Raw genomic sequence first — 21,249 nt, forward strand, 5'->3', positions numbered from 1 at the left:
ATAATTGGGAAGACTCCGTTATGATCATAGACGGTAATATTTTGCTATCATTTATAAATATTTTGATTCATTTTCTTATATTTGAAAAAGAAAATCCTTTTAATAATAGATTTTGCTATTTTCTTTTTGTTAATTTTGTTTTTGATCTTTATTATTATCATCATCATCATCATCATCATTATTATTATTATTATTATTATTATTATTTATTGTTCTTTTATAGTTTGGTTTCATTGGTATGCTTATCCGTTTGGTTACTTCTTATATTGTTAGATTATTTATGTTATTATTCATTTTTGTTCGATTGTGGTGAACTATAATATAGTCTTCTCACTTATTTTAATTTCTATATTTTAGTATTTTAAAAAAATAGAGAAAATAAAATCCCTAATATATGATTCACTATCGTCTTTTTTATTCTTTATCCTAATGTTGTCTTTTCTATCTTCTTCGACTTTTTCATGATCTCAGCTTCTCCTTTGTCAACACAGTCGTTCGTGTAGAGTCCTTTAACTCCGATATATGTAAATGTCAAATCTCAAGAGACCATACCAGATAAATATGTAACACTCTTTTTATAGATATGTGAGCTCTTTTAATTATATTTAAAAGAGAGTTTTGTCTTCTTTGTGGAAGGTTGGGAATTTTGCATTCTCCATTGAAGTAATTTAGAGTTTTACTTTCTTCGTGGAATTTAATTCATAATATATGTGCCTTCATTAAACCACGTTTTATTATCGACACTTTATCCAAGGTGATCTTCAATTACTTCTTTTTGGGAGATTTTATGTCATTTGTTCTTCTTCTTAATTAACTCTATGAGATATTGGTTAATTCAATTGAGAGAATTTCAACGGTTGCATTAATAGTGAAGTGTAGTATGTAATACAATAATGTATGTACATTGATATATTAATATAAAGTACATGAATGATAAATATATGAATGGTATATGATATCAATAATATATAATGAAGTATATCAATAATATATAAGTAACATATTAATATTTTTATATAATAATTTATCAATAATATATCAATACACGTTCAAAATGCAATTTCAAATATAAAATATTAGAGCATTAGTAGTATATCAGCACTCATTCAATTTTTATTTTAAATATAACATCGTTGTGTCAATATTTTATTATATCAATAATGTATCTATGTCATTGTTATATTCAATATAAAACATATCAATGATATATTAATAGATAAATTGTATCAGTAATATATCAATGGTATATTGGTGTTGTGTGTACTCGTTGTATGATAATTTTATAAATAAGAACTAAAATGACTATCAAAACGTCAATGAGATCATATCTCAACTAACATCAATATGTGTTAATGACCGCAAAATCGATAAAAGAATCCATGTTAAAAGAGTAAAACTTAAAATTTATGAACTAAATAAAAACAAAACTCAAACTTTAAAATTATACTTAATATTTTTTAAATTGGAACCCATATAATATATATATATGGATGGGTGGAAAGATAGATAGATAATCAATAAAAAATAATAATTTTAATCAAGACAAATTAAAAAATATCAAATTATTTATCAAAGTAAAAAAAAAAAAATTGATGGATGAGACTTCTATTAATTTCTACCATTAATATATCTGACTTTATAGCTAAGACACCGGCAAGAAACCCTATAAATATAGGGATTAGGGAGTTAGTTACAAACAATTAGACAAATCATCAGATTACAGAGTGGAGAAAGAAGAGAAGAGAGACTGAAAAAAATGGAAGAACTAGAGAAGGGGAAAATGGGAAGCCGCAACCAGAGGAGTGGCCGGAGCATCGAGTTCGTGTTTTCCGGCGGCCGAAATTCGAGAAGTCTCAGCCATGCCGAAGAAGACGAAGAAGCTCTGCGATGGGCGGCGATAGAGAAACTTCCGACCTACGACCGATTACGAACCAGCATCTTCAAATCTTTCACCGAATCCAGCGACATCGGAAGCAGCCAAACGCAGCCGATTCTACACAAACAGGTAGACGTTCGGAATCTGGACATGGACGATCGGCGGGCGTTCATCGAGAGGATCTTCAAGGTCGCTGAGGAAGATAATGAGAAGTTCTTGAGGAAGCTTAGAGATAGAATCGATAGGTAAACCGTAAAGCAATTGAGAGATGCATTTTGTTTGATTTGTTGATTATTGATCTGAAATTTGATTTTGCAGAGTCGGAATTACGCTGCCGACTGTTGAAGTGAGATATGAGAATTTGACGGTGGAGGCGGATTGTCAAATCGGAAACAGAGCTCTTCCAAGTCTTGCGAATGCGACTCGGAATTTGATTGAATCGGCTCTGAGTTTGGTTGGAATCAAATTAGCGAAGACAATTAAACTCACAATTCTCAAGGACGTCTCTGGAATCGTTAAAGCTTCTCGGTATTCTTCCATTAGCTCCATTCTTTAATTTCATAATCTGGTAATTTTTTGTGGCGGTCTAAGCTACACTAGTCGCCAAAGAAAAATAATAATAATAATAAAATCGACTTATGATTGAATATTTGGATGGAACTCGAAAAGCACTAAAGTATTTTCCTCAATTTCTACCCATCAATTCCTTAAGTCTTAAAAATCTTTTTAGTAAAAAAATATATGTAAACTCAATAATTTTAATGAAATAAAGTTTGACACAATGTACGTAAATACACAAAATAACCATTGAATAACATTTCCAAAATTCATAAACTTCAACCAAAGTTTAATGCTTAAAAAAAAACAAAAGATTATTTCTATGTTGTTTTTATCTTAAAAAATAGTATAATAGAAAACTTTAAAACCAACTTAAAAATATCATTTTATCATGTTCATGTTGTACATATATTTTATAGTCCATTCAAGGCAAGAGCAATTTTTTTTAACAATACTACAAGCATGGATTTACTAGAGTTTAAATTACTACATTTTGTAAGGTTAAGGGTTAAAATTGTAACAATTATACAAGTTCAAGGTCAAATTTGATATTTTATCAAGTATTTATTACTCATTCGATCCTTAACACATTCAATTAAAAAATAAATAAACAGATCTATTACACATAAATTTGAATTTACGTTTACCAATTCTCTAAGCTTTCAGTCATTTATGCAGATTTACAATTTGATGGTTAGGTTTAAAATTTTTTGTCTCGGTTTCGCACCTACATCATGTAATAAGGTGGCTCATAATCTGGTTGTCCATGCTGTTAATGTTTTACTATCTGAGGTTTGGACTTATTCTTTTCCCTTTATGGCTTACCCAGCTTGTTGGGCCAAGAGGGAAGTATCGGGATGTTAGTTTCTTGTGTTTGCCAAATACTTCTGATTCTTAAAAAAAAAATGGAAAAAAAAAACTCTTTAAGCTTTCAATTAATATTTTGTAAGTCTATGAATTTTAATATTAAATAAGCAAACGACTTATTTGTTGCAAAAATTTAAAATTTAAAGATGTATCAAAAATAAAATTAAAAGTTTAAAGACTTTATTTGACATAACAGACTTAAATTTGAAAATATAGAGACTTGTTACATACCTTTAAAGTTTTTTAATTAAACTCCTAAGTTAACTTTATTTTTATATAAGACTTTGGTTTAAACTTCGTTTTTTTTAGAATGGTTACATTTTAATATCATTTAGTTTTATTCCTAAATTTTTAAAATATTTATTATTGGTGAATTAGCGAACTTTAAAATGTTTTTGATGATTCTATTACTTAATATTTCATTCACCTAGTCTATATTAGTAATTAGTATACTATCATTTTAGATGATATACAATTAAATTTATATCACCCATTAACTTAAATTTTTGTGTCAGTCTATGATTTAATAGTTAAAAAAATTTGGGACATATTGAAAATATTTTACACTCATCTCTAAACTTAGGGATATAATTCAACTATCAAATTCTATTAAATCAAAAAGTTTAGTTTAGTGTTAGTTTAAATAACTAACTATCAAGCTTTAAAAAAACTATGTTTATTTTAGATAAAGAAAAATAAAGATCAAATTAGGAAAATTTAAAAGAGTACTAAATAGGGTCTTAAATAAGACAAAAGTCAAGAGTTGTAATTTTTTTTTAAAAAAAATCAAATTAATGGAATTGGAAAAATAATATTGTGTTGAAAAAACGTAGGATGACTTTGCTGCTGGGTCCCCCATCATCAGGCAAAACGACCTTACTTTTGGCGCTGGCGGGAAAGTTGGACCCAAATTTAAAGGTTTCTATTTCTTCCCCAACCAATATCCATTTGTTTTCACTTTGAAATAATTTCTCTCTCAAATAACTTTGAAAATTTTGAGCTTCATTCCTAAAGTTTTATTAAATTGCATATATACATTTTATATAAAAATGATAACATATATATCATTAGTAGGCCATGTTTTGACTAAGAGGTTAAAAGTTCGTAATTTCATTAATGAAAAAAATATATTTTCATTAGCAAAAGATAAATTTTCATAATAATTTTTTTTTTTTGTTAAACAATACATGAGATTGGAAGATTTGAATTTTTGACTTCCTGCTCGATAGTATATATTTAAAGTAGTCTCCCATTAGTTTCAATTTGCGGTATTTTTTAAAATCGTGATTTTTTTTTCATCTAAGCGAACAGGTTAAAGGAGAAATTACGTATAATGGAAATAAGTTGAATGAATTTGTGCCACAAAAGACATCTGCATATATCAGCCAAAATGACATCCATGTTAGAGAAATGACAGTGAAAGAGACCCTCGATTTCTCAGCACGATGTCAAGGAGTTGGCACCCGATATGGTAACATTTTAATATTGGTTAAAATCTTATTTTAGTCAATAATTTTTTTTTATTATAGTTTTTAAATTATAATAAAATAATTATTTTGGTCCATTATTTTTTTTTTAAAAATATAACTATTGTGATTCATCCATTTTCATAATATTTATTTTAGTCTTGAACTTTAAAAAAATGTAATTTGTTATTGTTATATTATTAATTTGTCGATATAAAAATAAATATGAGGAGTTCAAATATTAAAATAATTATTTAAAAAAAATTTAAACCAAGATGAATATTTAAAAATTTTAGGGATCAAATGAAACATACTTAAAAATTTAGTATTAAAATGAAATTTAAACCAATAAATAATTAGCAAAACGTACATTTGTCTTTTCATTGTCTTAAATGAAAACTACACACGACTTATTATACTTGAGTAGACTAATTTAAAGTTACAAGTTGGGTCCTAAAATTTTGATTTATATGTTTTTTTGTTCTTAAACCTTAAAAGATGTCCAATATATTTTTATATTTTTAATTTTGTATTTGATAGGCTATTACCTTATTCAACATTTAAGTCACAAATTCATTAGCTCCAGAATCGAAAGTTCAAAAATCTTGAAAGTCACAAAAACATCAAAAAGCTATATTGTTGATTTTTATATATTTTAAAACATATTAGATTTAAAATTAAAAATTCAAGAATCTATGAAACACAAACTTCAAAATCTATCAACTAAATTCATAACCTAAACCTTTTTCAAGGGTAAGTAAAATTATAATTATCCTTTGGAAAAAAAAAAACCCATCATGCATTAATTAGAATTACATGTTGATTTGCTTTAGATCTACTGAGTGAGCTTGCAAGAAGGGAGAAACAAGCTGGAATTTTCCCCGAGGCTGAAGTCGACCTGTTCATGAAGGTTATTATTGTTATTTCCTTTTGATATTCTTCTTTCAACTATTTTCAAATATAAGAAAATGAGCAAACTAATTTACAAATATAATAAAATGTCATTGTCTATAAATGATAGATACTAATAGACATTTGATAGACAGATACATTTTGTTAAATTTAAAAATATTTCTACGGTTTTATCTTTTAAAACAATTACCCTTCTTCTTCTTAATCCTTAGTGGGACATTTATAGCATTAGATTATCAAAGATAATATTCTTCCTTAATTGAAAATTATAGCATAAAATTTATTAAAGATATTCTTAATCCTGAATTGGAAATTATATTATGATTGGTTTTTAGGCTACAGCAATGGAAGGAGTTGAAAGCAGTTTGATTACTGATTACACACTCAAAGTAAGTGGATTAAATATTTTATGCCTACAAAATTTACCTTTTTTTATGAGCTATTATTCCTAGGTCTTTTTAAATATAAAAAATATTTAAAAATATTTGAACCTTATATCAGAAAGTTCTAAAATTGCTTCAAAGCACTTTGTTCAATATTATTCGTGTGGATAAAAATAAGCACTTTTATCCGATACTGCTAAGTCAAAATTTGTATACCTTCCTAATTTGTCTAGGCCTATTTTATTCAATAACACTTGTGTGAATAAAAATTCCTCCAATCCAGAGTAATTTTTTCCTTTTTTTTGGACAATTTTTTGGTGTAAAGTTTTATAATAATAATACTAAACATTAATTTCGACTCTAAATTTGCTAATTAGTTTTGACCCTATACATACATAAGTGGTGCAATTTTAATCATTGGTTCAAATTTTAGCTAATTCGCCTACTAATTTTAGTAATAAAAAGAAAAACAAAACAAAGTAATGTTGAATTTTTCCTAGACTCATTAATTTAAATAAAAATAGAGTTTTTTTTTTTTTTTTCAAAAAACAAATTTGAGCAACACACATTTTAACCACTAAAGACAATTCAAAATGTATGAATTTCAACGAATAAGTTTTTTTTTTCTCTATGATATTATCAATTTCATTATGTATAAATATTCTATAATTCATTAAATACATAAGAGATTTTCTTTTATACTATTCTATTTATGCTGTGTTTGGAATTGCATTTGTAATCATAAAACGTGATTATAGAAAAATCTTAACTACCTAGCTTGTTTGGAAAAATGAATTATTTATTAATCTAACAAATTCACTTTCTAATTTTAACTAATGTGTAAAAGCGGATGGATACTAGTTTTTAGATTTAGCTTTCATAAAAATTTGCTAACTTCTTAACCATTTAACTAAATATATTATAATAATATCCTTTTATATGGATGTATTTTGTTATATATATATTTTGAATGTTAATTAATTTTTTTTTATAAGAATTGTTTTTTTAAATATTTTCCCCAAAAAAATATTTTTTAAAACTCTTATCAAATTATTTAGATTAAGTAAAATTAGTTGTAAATTTAAATCATAGACATTTAAAAAAAATATAAATTAATTATCTAGACAGAAATAATTGAAATAATAACCCTAGTTTGATTTATATAAACTAAATTACATACATTTAGTATTAATTTACCAAGCACCATAACTAGTTTCTTCTAATTTAAATTAAAATTTACCGAACACTATCTTCATTTTACAGTTAATTCTTTTAAAACCATAGCTACTAACAATTATTTTAAAAGCTACGGCAATCTCAAACGGAATCTTAGAATAAAAACTAATTATACAGTTAAATCGTAACTTTTTAAAAATTTAAAGTTAAAATTGTAACATTTATTCGAGTTTAAGGTCCGAACTAATAATTGAGTATACAACTTGGGTTTCCCATACGAGCAATTATTTAAGTACTATGGGGTTTTATTTAGTAAGGTTTAACTTTTTTTTTTTTTTGGTTGGTTGATTTCTTATGTTTTATGTGCCAATTATAGATATTAGGACTTGATATTTGTAAAGACATTATTGTTGGAGATGAGCTGCAACGTGGCATATCTGGAGGTCAAAAGAAACGAGTAACCACAGGTCAATTGATTATTCTCTTAATTCTCAATATATTGACGGACTATACTTAAAATGCATCTAAATATTTTATATTTTATTATTCTACTAGTCTACATTTTAATATATGTGTGTATGGTTTTGTTTATAAATGACAGGAACTAAAATAATTTTATTTTTAGGATTTTTTATTTTAGTCTATTTTATTAGTTTGTTGTTAATTATTAAGTAATACTTGATTACACGCACGGTTATACATCCTTTTTAATTACATATTACATAGTAAAAAAGTTCTTCTTTTTTTTTTTTTGAAAAAAACAGAAATTTATCATATAGCAAATATTGGGTAGGTATCGAAAAGATGTATGCAACTCGAGATTATATTTTCTAATATTTCTCTTTCTATGTGTGTATGTATATAGGGGAGATGATCGTGGGTCCTACAAAAACATTATTTATGGATGAAATATCAACGGGTTTAGATAGCTCAACCACGTATCAAATAGTGAAGTGTCTACAACAGATTGTACATCTCACGGATGCTACGGTGGTCATGTCCTTACTCCAGCCAGCCCCTGAGACGTTCGATCTTTTTGATGACATCATTCTTTTATCGGACGGTCAAATCGTGTATGAGGGCCCACGAGAACACGTACTTGAATTCTTTCGATCATGTGGATTTCAGTGTCCAGACAGAAAGGGAACCGCCGATTTCTTACAAGAGGTGAGAGAAAAATCCCCCACCTTCATTATGCTTTCTTTTGTGTGCTATTGGGCCGACTACCAAGGCCCATTATTATAATCCCCAAGCCCAATATCATATCGTGTCCCCCCGCCCTCCTTGCAGTTTATACTTTAATTTAATAAATATTTATAAATTTATAAATGTTTAAATTAATAAATAAATATTTTACGTGTTTTTTTAAATCAGTTTAAATTTTTATTTTATTTTGTATTTACATTAGTAATATTTTGTTGTTTATTTTTTTTATTATGTTTATGGATTTATTTTACGATATAATTAATGTTATTATCGATTCACTCCTTGTGACAATGTCGAATTCATGAAAAATGTGAAAATATTGATAAAAATGTTGACATGATACTAACATTTAATAGCATGATTATAGATATACCTCTAAACTTCGCCATTTGATTTAAAATACCTTTATTCTTCAAAAGTTGCATTGGTATCCTTGACATTTATGAAAGTTTCATAATTGTCTTTAGAATAGAAAAAATTATTAGAGTTTTGAATAAAGAATTGATGAGAATAAATGTCGTTCTTTTTGTATAGACAAGCGGTATATTCAGTACCATGTTGATTTTTTTTACAACATTCTAAGACCATGTTTGTTTCGTGCAATTTGTGTATGTGTTTTCACATAGAGAAAAATGATCAATGCATGTGTTTCATGAGTTTTAAAATTTTAATGGATAATTGTGTTTCACAAGTTTTAAAATTTTAAAACATCGATAATAATTGTTAGAGATAAAAAGGTTATGTTCTTTGCTTGAGAAATTTTAATTTTCTAGAATGTGATTTTTTTTTCTCTTTTTTTTTTTTGCATGAGATATTTTAGTTGGTGACTATCTTGTATATCTAAACACAATATTTATTGTATCATATATTTAAATATCAAATATTTAATATATATGCCCACAAGACAATATCATCTAAATAAACCCTAAGTAACTTTGAAATGTTTATGAAAGTCCAAAAAAATATTGCACTTTTAAAAGAACAACTTAGGAATATCTTTTATTAGCTACCAAAAAATGAGCATGCAACTAGCATACATAAAGTTTATACTATAGATCTCATGTTAGACGTTTTTCAATTTTCACCCACTTGTTAATTAAAAAAAAAAACGTAATTATGAAAAGTAAAAGAAAAATGAGGTCAAAATAAGTTTAATTTAATGGTAATTGACATGACTTTATTCTCTAGTGGTCTGTTTGGAATCTTTGACATGACTTTGTTCTCTAGTGGTCTGTTTGGAATTTTTGACATGACTTTGTTCTCTAATGGTCTATCTTATGATTTATGAGGGATTTTAAATTATAATAGATTTCAAATGAATTCCGTTATGTAAGAAAGAGAATGATTTTAGAATTTGTAGTGGTTTCAAATCCTATTTTTACTTAAAAACTTTTATGACTAAATGATAGTATTTCATAGGATTTAGAAATAAATTACTAATTTAACTTTGTCATATTCTAACCTTCAATTAATGAATCGAAGTTAAAAGTCTAAATTAATAAAATCTCAACTTTTTTTTTTGGTCATCATCAAAATACAAATTTTTAAATAGATTCATTTCAAATATTTTTAATTTCAAATGAAATAATGAATTTAAAATCATTTTTTTTTTTGGATTTGAGAGAATTTAAAATAATGGAAAACAAAGATATGAGGTTGGATCCTCTGCCAGCATTTGTTGTACTTAAAAAAAAAAAAGGAAAAAGAGTTAGAAAATTTGTGAAGTATTGTGACGAGGGAACGATGACGAACAGGTAACGTCGAAGAAGGACCAAAGGCAATACTGGGCCAACAAAAGCGAAGACTACCGATTCACAACAGTTTCAGAATTCGCTACGCGATTCAAGCAATTCCATGTGGGGAAGAAGCTCAGGAACGAGCTTTCAATCCCGTACGACAAGTCGTTAGTTCACAGAGCCGCTCTGGTGTACGACAAGTACTCTGTCTCCAAATTGGACCTTCTCAAGGCCTGTACCGACAAAGAATGGCTTCTCATAAAGCGAAATTCCTTCGTCCATATCTTCAAGATGGTTCAGCTGATCATGATAGGGTTCGTCTCGTCCACTGTGTTCTTGAGGACCAAAATGCATCACCGGAACGAAGACGACGGTGCTATTTATATTGGGGCTTTGATTTTTACTATGATCGTGAATATGTTCAATGGGTATGCGGAGCTGGCTTTGACCATTGCGAGATTGCCGGTGTTCTTCAAGCAGAGGGACCTTCTTTTTCACCCGCCTTGGACTTTCACACTCCCTACTGTTCTTCTTCGTCTTCCTTTGTCTGCCCTTGAATCTATTGTCTGGATGGTTATGACTTATTACACCATTGGATTTGCACCCGAAGCTTCCAGGTATGCTCCACTCAAAGTGTTTATACATTCATACATAGATACATACAGTTAGAACATTAAAATTATTTAAAAAAGAAAATATATTTTTTTATTAAAATAAATGATGAAATTTGATATGGTAGATAATCTCTTAAAATTTGAATGCATGTATAATATACTTGCAATTACGAAAGTTAGGATCATTCTTACTATGTCAATTTAATTTACGTGAATGATGTTGTTATAAATGATGTTAGGCATGCATTCTAGTTTTTAGGCATTAGTAGTCATATCAATCGTTTAATGAGAAAAACTCTCGAGGGGTAATGTTTTGTTATAAACTTTAAAGTTGAAGGTTAAAAATGGAACTTTTCAAGGCATAATTGAAACATCCAATTCAAGGTATTTTGTTTAATTTATCCATTTTTTAAAACATTAATGTGGTTTCTTTACGCCAATTTTTTTCTAAGATTTGGATTGAAATGGTTATTATATAGAAACAAGAAATGATTGTTATTAAAAGTACGGTTTCATTTCTAAAAACCAAAGATAATTGACGTATGAACATTAGAACGCTAAGAATCATGTTGATCCAAGAAGTTTTGAAGATTTTAAGGTGCAAATCAAAACACAAGATCATATCAATCGAATCTGGACCTTTTCTATTTCGAGTACTAGTTGGCTTCACCCCACTAAAAGTAAGAGAAAATCGGCTCCAATAGCATCCTTCTTTTTTCTCTCTCTCTCTGTTGGTAAATATGTAGTAATATATTGGCTCTTGAACTGCAGGTTTTTCAAGCAATTCTTGTTGGTGTTTCTAATCCAACAAATGGCTTCTGGGCTCTTTAGGTTCATTGCTGGTTGCTGCAGGACCATGATAATTGCCAATACTGGAGGATCTCTCACTCTCTTAATTGTGTTCATGCTTGGTGGTTTCACTCTTCCTAAAGGTGAATTTGTTATTCGCCTAATTGATAATATAGAGAAACGTAAACAGTAAACCGTTTTATGCTTTTAATGTAACTAAAGAAAGTCTAAGTATGAGCTAATGCCTGAGAGGTGCGTACTGCAATAGGTGAAATTCCCAAGTGGTGGATTTGGGGCTACTGGATTTCACCAATGACTTATTGCTACAATGCCATCAGTGTAAATGAAATGTTTGCTCCGAGGTGGATGAACAGGCTGGTATGTCACTCTTTAGACAACATCTTCAAGCTAGTTTGTTATGTTGAAGAATATAAATAAACGGCTATTAGTTGAAGCTTTTGAGTCTATTAGTGTTTTGATATGGGAATTAAATAGAAGGCACTGTGTTTGAATTCTGGTAATATTATTTCTTTATGGCTTAATATTAGCTGTCACTTGTTTGGCATTGCGTTAATTTCAACCTTTTGAGTTCAGTGTTTATTTTGATTTACCATGTTACTGAGATAAATAAATCTAGTTTTGCATATGACTAGGATCTGAAAAACTTATGCATTTTGCAGGCTTCAGATAATGAAACCCCGTTAGGTTTGGCTGTGCTTAAGAACTTTGATATTTTCCAAGATAGAAATTGGTTTTGGATTGGAGCTGGAGCTCTTCTGGGATTAACAATCCTCTTCAATGTCCTTTTTACGCTTGCACTTATGTACTTAAATCGTAAGACTTGGAAGCATTTCTTTCAAAGTGTTTAAAGCTTTTTAGTTTTTATTTGATGTACAGAAATTTAATTCAATTAAATCAACGTGACAGCTTTTGGAAGGCCACAAGCAATAGTATCAGGAGAATCAACAGAAGAGTTGGACTTTGAGCAAGATGTTGAAGAACCAACTCCAAGACAAGCAGAGTCAAAAACAAATTCAATGACTAGATCATTATCTTCTTCTGATGGGAACAATACAAGTATGAAGTGGAAAAAGAATAAACGTAATGTTTTTCATGCACATTCAACTCACTTTTTTTAAAAAATTTACCCAGGAGAAATGACTATTTGGCGAATGAGCAGCAGATCTGCTGATAGTGGACGTTGTGGGGATTCCCCTCTTAGCAGTGGTATCAATACAAAGAGAGGAATGGTTCTTCCATTTACTCCTCTTGCAATGTCCTTTGATAGTGTAAATTACTACGTGGACATGCCCTCTGTGAGTAAATTTTGGTCTCAACTTTTCTGTAATTCTTCCAAGGTGAAATTTATCATTTTGTTGGTCAACTGACATTTGAAGTAAAATTCACAATTATAACAGGAAATGAAGAACCAAGGGGTCAAAGACAATAGACTCCAACTACTTCGTGATGTAACTGGTGCTTTTAGGCCCGGTGTCCTCACTGCACTGATGGGTGTTAGTGGGGCTGGAAAGACAACTCTGATGGATGTTTTAGCTGGGAGGAAAACAGGCGGTTATATAGAAGGTGATATAAAAATTTCAGGATTTCCCAAGAAACAAGAAACCTTTGCAAGAATTTCTGGATATTGTGAGCAAAATGATATTCACTCTCCTCAAGTTACCTTTCGGGAATCCTTGATTTACTCTGCTTTCCTTAGGCTCCCTAAAGAAGTTAGCATAAGAGAGAAGATGGTGAGAGCATCAGTTTATGCTATCTCTTGTGAACAATATGCAACCCCAAGTACGCTAAAGTTTAGTGCTTCTTTCTGACTGATTTTCCAGGCGTTTGTGGATGAAGTGATGGAACTGGTGGAACTCAAGAATCTTAGTGATGCCATAGTAGGGTTGCCTGGCATAACAGGGTTGTCTACAGAGCAGAGAAAGAGGTTGACAATTGCGGTGGAGCTTGTTGCTAATCCATCAATCATTTTTATGGATGAACCAACTTCAGGTCTTGATGCAAGAGCAGCTGCAATTGTGATGAGAACTGTTAGAAATACGGTGGATACCGGTAGAACTGTTGTATGTACAATTCACCAACCTAGCATTGATATATTTGAAGCCTTTGATGAGGTAACTTCATCTCCTTCTCTTGCTACCTTGTCTCTGTCTGTTTTGTTACACTGAAATGAGCGATTTTGGCCCAGCTGCTTTTAATGAAAAGGGGAGGACAAGTGATCTATTCAGGACCTCTGGGTCACAATTCTCAGAAGCTAGTTAAATATTTTGAGGTAATGCTTGGAGTATTAATCCTTAATGTTTTTACCAAAACAGAGAATCAATCGACTTATTTTGGACTAAATCATCCTCAGGCTATTCCGGGAGTGCCAAAAATTAAAGAAAAGTATAATCCGGCTACTTGGATGCTGGAGGTAAGCTCAGTAGCAACTGAAGTTCAGCTTAAAATGGACTTTGCTGACCATTACAGAGCATCATCCTTATATCAGTGAGTGAAGATGCAAATTATGAATTGTAGTAATATATTTGTTTTAAGAGATTAAAAGTTATATGTTTGAGCTGATTAGATATGGATAATGGCTAATAAATAGGCGAAACCAGACTTTAGTAAAAGAGTTAAGCACTCCACCACCAGGATCGGTAGACCTTTATTTTACCAATCAATACTCCCAATCCATGTGGGGGCAGTTCAAATCTTGCCTTTGGAAGCAGTCATGGACCTACTGGAGAAGTCCCGATTACAACCTTGTTAGGTTTCTTTTCACTTTAGCTGCTGCCTTCATGTTGGGAACTATTTTCTGGAAAGTTAGCTCCAAGATGTATGTGTTTCCATAAACCAATTATTAGAACCATGCTTTCCTATTCATAGTACTAACATTTCTTCATCTAAACTTGGCTTAGGGATAGCGTAAGGGATCTAAACACAATCATTGGAGCAATGTATTCTTCTGTCTTGTTTATTGGGGTGAACAACTGCTCTACTGTACAGCCAGTAGTTGCTACAGAAAGAACCGTATTTTATCGAGAGAGAGCTGCGGGGATGTATTCAGCTTTACCATATGCCCTTGCTCAGGTAAGCTGATGGCTTCCAATATATATATATAACTTGAAATTCATTTTCTCAGAACAAACAAGTGATGACTACAAAACTCTCAATGTTTTTTCAATGCAGGTCATAATTGAAATACCATATGTGTTCTTCCAGACGGCTTACTATACTCTCATTGTGTATGCAATGGTCGACTTTCAGTGGACAGCTGCAAAATTCTTCTGGTTCTTCTTTGTCAACTTCTTTACTTTCCTCTACTTTACCTATTACGGTATGATGACAGTGTCCATCACACCAAACCACCAAGTTGCCTCCATTTGTGCAGCAGCTTTCTATACACTGTTCTGTCTCTTCTCTGGCTTCTTCATCCCAAGACCAGTGAGTATATTTTTATGCCTAAATATATGATGGTTTAGTTTTCGATATTTGATTGATTGATCTATTTTTATTATTATTATTATTTTTTACTGATTTGACCGTTTACATTTTAACATTTGCAATCATAATCTTTTCCTTGGTTAATGTTAAAATTGACATAGGATAAACTTACCGACATGATATTTTGTAGGTTGGTAGAAATTTAAGGAAGGAATTAGGCCAATTAAAGAAAGCAAAGTTTTCCTCTCTTCGGCGGCCAAATTCCTTCTCTAAATTTCTGTCTACTCAGCAAGTATAAGTGCCAAGTAAACTTATCATCAACCAACTTTAACATCCACCAACAGGAAGGGAATAATTGAAAAGTTTTAAAACGTTAAGGACTAAATTTAAACTTTTTTAAAACAATAAGAATAAGAATCAAATTCAATCATGTATTCTGATGCGTTCTTGAAATTTCAGAAAATCCCAAAATGGTGGATATGGTATTACTGGATTTGCCCAGTGGCATGGACTGTATATGGGTTGATTGTATCCCAGTATAGGGATGTAGAGACTCTTATCAAAGTGCCTGGATCAGAAGACACAACAGTCAAATCATATATGGAACACCATTATGGATACCGCCCAGATTTTATGGGCCCTGTGGCTGCAGTTTTAGTGGGCTTTACAGTCTTCTTTGCCCTCGTGTATGCCCGTTGCATTAAGACGTTGAACTTCCAAATACGATAGGTTCAGCCGTCATGCCTTGGCCCACCAAAGTTTACTCTGTTGTGGTATGAATTAGTATTAGGAGTTAAAGACTGTCCTGTTCTGACAGCCAAATTAGGAATGTGATATCACCATCTCTAGAATGCACAATGATATGCAACAGTCATGCGTGAATAGGAAATAATCTTCTTCTAAAAATGGTTGAGCAGTTGAGAATGTAAAAAATAAATTTGAGTATGTATGAAGATGGGAATGTGATCTTGTAAGATCAGAAGTATTAAAATCTTGCAGAAGAAACCCGTTGCCTGTGGTTGGCCATTGAATGGTTGAATGCAAAGAGGGAGGGATGCTGCTCAACTATGAAAAACAAGTACAGTGTAATTGTTTGTAACTATGGAAAATATTGATAAAATAGTTTGAGCTTTGAGATTTAATGCCCCTCTTATGATATTTGCAGTGCTCACAGCTTTAGTCTCTTTATGGAGTCATAATGTTATTAAGACTATTACAAGTTAGAGTAATGTTTGAGATGAAACAAAATGATCATTTACAGAACTTTATGGGAAAATTTTTAGTCTTGGCTTCATGTTTCTCTATCAAAATTTCATCAATTAAGGCTCTCTCTTTGTAATCTTTTGAGTTTTGCTTTGTTTTTATTTTATTCAATCATTGGTATCTAGAAAATGGTTTTGTTGCTTATAAAAAGGGTTTGAAAAATGGATTTCAAGTTGCAGATCTACAACTGATGTCTATTAACACCTCTAGGTCTCTCCTTTTCTCTCTCGCTTTCTTGTTTGATACTTTTTAGATTTACACCATCCCTTAACAACAAACACAGCCTCGTCCCTTGTCGAGTAAGAATCGAACCAAGCAAAACCCAAATCACTCGGACATTGGTTCAATTCTCCGTTGGACCCAAAATTGAATCGATGTAAACCCTACCAACAAAGAATCATTCAACACTTGATTGAAATAATCATGTATGAATATGATACGAGGTTAGATAACTTTCTGGAAAAAATTCAATTTTAACTTTAATTTTGTCACATTGTATCTACTTTTACTCTCGACTTTCTATTTCATCAAATTAGACTTTAAATTTAGTTAAACGTTGCAATGCCAATAATCTATTCAATTTTTGCCACAAATTAGTCGTTCAATAACTTTGTCAAAATTTATAAAGCTTAACAAAAATTTAGCTTCTGACATTTTTTTATAAAATAATTTTATACCAATTATATGTTTTATAATTCATTAAACGTATGGTAGTATTTTTCAATTTATTCAACAAAGTCAATCTGACGAGCCCCACTCTCGACTTCAAGGGTGGTGGCGGCAGCCTAATATTTAGCCAAAGGGTTATGGGCTACAAGATTGTATCATAAACTATCATCACCATCCAATAATGTGAATAGCTCTTGATCATAAAGTATCAAATCTGCTAGTATAAATTTTTATTTAGTGTTTTCGTCTTAAAAATTCATATTAGTTTTTAACACAAAAAAAATTAAGTTACTAAAACTATGATATAACATTTAAAAGAGAATATTCAAAATTTTACTTTCTTGATATGAATATGGGAAACTAAAATAAACTTATTTTAAAACGCAAAGCATTAAAATCTTCTCCCAGGCGAAAGCTCTTAATCCTAGAATAGCTATGGATACTTGAGCACTCATTTTGTCTTTTTGTTCCCAAATCACCTTCTCGAACCAATGGTTTGCGATGTAACTTTAAAAAGCAAGGGACTTAGCAATGGCTCAGAGTCCAATACACGAGAAGGGTTTACCACCGTCCCTCCCCGAAGTGCATGATGTCTTTCATGATAAACCACATGCCAATCCGTTTTAAGATATCAAATGGATACACTTTACAAAAAAGACCACATATGCATACATATTTGTGTTGATCTAATGTTGTTCATTGAGTTGGCCCGACGAGTCGATCCAAACATGACCCAACAATCCATGAACTCAGTTATAAAAATGATGTTACATTCATATCCAATCCAATGAATAAATGAATTGGCCCGATCAATTTGACTTTAGGCCAATTTAAATTGGGATAGACTTGAGCCAACCTTTGACTTCGACCTCGTTGATGAAGCTAATTGGAAACTGTAAAAGAGAGAAGAACCAAAATATTTTTATAGAAAATCACACACTAATATAAATCTCATAATCTTGCTCATTCAATATAGTTGACCAACTTTATGGGCTTTTCTTTCTATTTGAGAGCATGATAAGTGCCTCCTCAAGGCCTATGTGACTGACTATACCTCTTAACTTTCTTTGTCCATCTGAAAGTTGAAAGTTGACACCAGATGCGACGTTTCAAAAAAGGAAGCGAGATGAAAATATGACTAATAAAATAAAAGATTTTAAACTTGAACTTGGAATTACACAGAAAGGAAAAAAAAAAAAACCCCATAAGAAACTATAGTATATGTATTAAAAAAAGATAAAAAAAAAATAGGGTTAGCTCTTAGATGTTTTCAACCTATGAACTTTAGATAGTTTACCTCAGTTTTTCATATTTTTAATGTCTACAAACTGACAATCACACAGCTAATAGGTGAAGACAATTTTAATATTATATCATCTAACACCTTTCACTTCTATAATATAAATTTTTTTCTTCTTTTGTGGCCCATGTCACATAATCAAGAAGCTACGTAAAAGGTTCAAACATAAAATTTCTAAAAACCGACAATGATACAAAGCCATATATGGTCCAATCCCTCCTTTTCCAAATGTGATTAAAACAAGTTAGAAAAATAAAGTAGATGGAAACGGTATTGTCTACCTCTTCGTTGTGCACAATAGAGTTGGGTAGCTAAACGGTGTGAAATTAAACCTTATCGTTTACCTCGTCGTACTACACGATGGAGCCTCGAAACTTACACGATAGTAAAACGAGTTATCGTTTACCTTTTCGTTGTATACGACAGGATTCAGGAGCTATATGATAGAGGCTATCGTTTACCTTTTTGTTGTACACGATGGACGCTTAGCGCTAAACGATGAACGGTGTATTCAATAGTTTAGCTAATCGTTGTACACGATGGAACCAAATTACTAAATGATAGACAGAGAGCTTTCCAACTTTGCCTCTTCGTATTTTTTTCTTACATTGGAAAGGGGCAGCATGCCCAATTTATACATTGCTCCCTATTTTAGGGATTCAAAGAATTAAAAAATTAGATACCAAATGACTAATGAAATGAGGACACATGGTCCAATACATGAAAGAATATTTGTTTCTTATCACCCAATCCTAACATAAATCTGGAGCACTAAAGGAATAATCCTTCATGACTCACCTAAGTGATATGACATTCTTCAGTTGATGTGTTTTCTTGACTTCTCTTTGGTTGCTGATGTAGCATATTTTCTAACAAAACAAACTTATTGCAAAAGATAAGAAAGACAACATTAAGTGTCATTTTGACTAATTGAAAATAAGAAAACAGAATAAACTCATGTACAATATCTTTGCATCTCGATTTAGAAAGCAACAATTATTACTTACAAAATTTATAAGAAACACATTACCTAAAAAAATGTATGCTTCAAAACTTCAAAAAAGTAAAGCTAGTGATCGCACAATGCACAGTGAACATCTTATTTTTAAAAACGTTTATGAGACAATTTTGAAATTCAAAGAGTAAAGCTAGTTTTTTTACACCTCAAAATTTGAGTCTTCATAAACGAGAGTCTTGAAGAGAGAAATAGAGAAATTAATAGAGAAAAAAAAATTAGGGACTGTAAAATAATAATTTTGAAGAGAGAAAAAAAGTTTCCCTTCAAAAGTTCATGGAAAAAACTCTGGGGAAAAAAAAAATTAGAGAAAAAAAGATATATGAACATTATAGACAAATTTTAGTGAGTAAAAAAAAGGAGAAAGATTTTGTGAAAATTGATTCCCGGACAATCAATTTTCTAAAATCATTCAAAAACTATGGACAAAATTATAAATATATATACATTCTCATTTATGCCTTATTGATTTTTTTTAAAAAATAAAATTATTTCCTTTCATATTTAGAAATTAATTTACAATAAACGAAAAATATCATTCTAAACCATTATTTAAAATTATATATTACAAAAAAAAAAAAAAAATCGAAATAAGCCTGTTTTAGAGATTATAACTAAAGCAAGATAATTTATTATTTACTTATGTACCACTAATACCTATTTTTCAAGTTTCAAGCTTTAATTTACCAAACACACCCTCAAACAAACGGAAAAGCTGAAATCTCTAATTGTGCGGCAAAAGTATCTTGGAAAAGACTGTCAATCCATCAAGAAAAGATTGGAGCACACGCCTTGATGATGATCTTTGGGCCTATATGATTGAATTTAAAACTCCTATTGGAACAACGTCCTTTAAACTTATCTATGGCAAAGCATGTCATCTACAGTTGAAATTGAGCATAGAGCATATTGGGCTGTTAAGCAATGTAATATGAACTTAGCCTAAGCTGGTGAGGAGAAATGATTGGAACTACAGGAATTGGAGGAACTATACTTGAAAGACTACGAGAACTCAAGAATGTACAAGGAAAAGTCAAAATTAATACATGATAAGGGTATTTTGAGGACGGAATTCTGAGTTGGACAGAAAGTGTTGCTCTACAATCTAAGGCTATCACTTATGCCCGGTAAACTAAAATCTAAATGGCTTGGTCTCTTTGAGATTATTAACTGTTGGATTGTACCAACATGCAGCGGAAATGACGAGGATCGATAAGCACTCTAGTTAATCAATTTTGGCAGAAACGAAAACATGCTATAGCAGAATTCAATGAGTTTTAATACATACCTTTAAAGAACCTTTGAAATCTCGATTTTCAGCTGCAAAAATCCTCTAAATCTTTGTGCAGATCACCACAAGATCTTCCCTACTATTCTCTTGGTGCTCTAGATTGAGTTGTGGGACTCAAAATAAGCTGGAATTAAGGGAATTTGGAGAATGCTCACAGTAGCAACCCAAAGGAAGAACATCTTCTTCACCCGAATTTTCAACTAAAATTCTATCGGTTACCTTGCCTCAAATTCACTCCAATCTCTTCAATATATTGCGGACTATCATGCAATAAGAATAGTTACATGAGATGCAGCTCATGCTTGGAGTAATTTGAAGAAGAGATAGTGGGTTTAGTGTGAGCAACTTGAAGATGAAGATGGAAAAACTCTTTTTTCCATTTTGTGTTTTTCTATTTCCAAAAATCCAATTTTGATTTTAAAACCATAATTGATTTTTAAAATCAAAATTTATTAATTTTAAAAATTAATTTTCTAATAAAATTAATTAAAATTATTTAAATAAACTATTCATACTATGATCATAGTATGATGACTGGTAGTCGGGCAAGTATGGCCCCATCGTCTAATGGTTCAGGACATCTCTCTTTCAAGGAGGCAGCGGGGATTCGACTTCCCCTGGGGGTAGGGTACTACGAAAGGAAGTTGATCATGATTATCAATAAGCTTGGAATTGATTCTTCCC

General features: G+C 30.7%; 1 protein-coding gene across 2 annotated transcripts; it reads left to right on the forward strand.

The window, feature by feature from the left end:
- The first annotated feature begins 1,711 nt into the window (after window positions 1-1,711).
- Window positions 1,712-16,173, forward strand: LOC120075836 (ABC transporter G family member 35-like). 2 transcript variants are annotated; one of them, XM_039029528.1, is made up of 22 exons: window positions 1,712-2,121; window positions 2,195-2,404; window positions 4,135-4,219; window positions 4,613-4,772; window positions 5,601-5,677; window positions 6,015-6,068; window positions 7,615-7,705; window positions 8,104-8,405; window positions 10,199-10,797; window positions 11,566-11,726; window positions 11,852-11,961; window positions 12,264-12,417; window positions 12,511-12,660; window positions 12,736-12,899; window positions 13,002-13,334; window positions 13,425-13,715; window positions 13,790-13,873; window positions 13,955-14,088; window positions 14,192-14,419; window positions 14,502-14,673; window positions 14,773-15,027; window positions 15,487-16,173. In XM_039029528.1, exons 1-22 carry the CDS (start codon window positions 1,757-1,759, stop codon window positions 15,754-15,756), a joined length of 4,449 nt encoding a protein of 1,482 aa, XP_038885456.1. In that variant the 5' UTR covers window positions 1,712-1,756; the 3' UTR covers window positions 15,757-16,173. The 2 variants fall into 2 exon arrangements, with proteins under 2 accessions (XP_038885456.1, XP_038885457.1); XM_039029529.1 differs by lacking the exons at window positions 14,502-14,673; window positions 14,773-15,027; window positions 15,487-16,173 and having other exon boundaries at window positions 14,168-14,305.
- The last annotated feature ends 5,076 nt before the right edge of the window (window positions 16,174-21,249 follow it).

The sequence above is a fragment of the Benincasa hispida genome, chromosome 4, assembly GCF_009727055.1.
Source record: "Benincasa hispida cultivar B227 chromosome 4, ASM972705v1, whole genome shotgun sequence".
NCBI lineage: Eukaryota > Viridiplantae > Streptophyta > Magnoliopsida > Cucurbitales > Cucurbitaceae > Benincasa > Benincasa hispida.

What these genes read in the sequence shown, in the direction of transcription:
- LOC120075836 (XM_039029528.1), top strand. Translation starts at nt 1,757, where the DNA reads ATGGAAGAACTAGAGAAGGGGAAAATGGGAAGCCGCAACCAGAGGAGT. An exon ending in TGGTTTCACTCTTCCTAAAG is followed by an intron (nt 11,727 to 11,851) that starts GTGAATTTGTTA and finishes GTACTGCAATAG; the next exon opens with GTGAAATTCCCAAGTGGTGG. An exon ending in AGAGCATCATCCTTATATCA is followed by an intron (nt 14,089 to 14,191) that starts GTGAGTGAAGAT and finishes GCTAATAAATAG; the next exon opens with GCGAAACCAGACTTTAGTAA.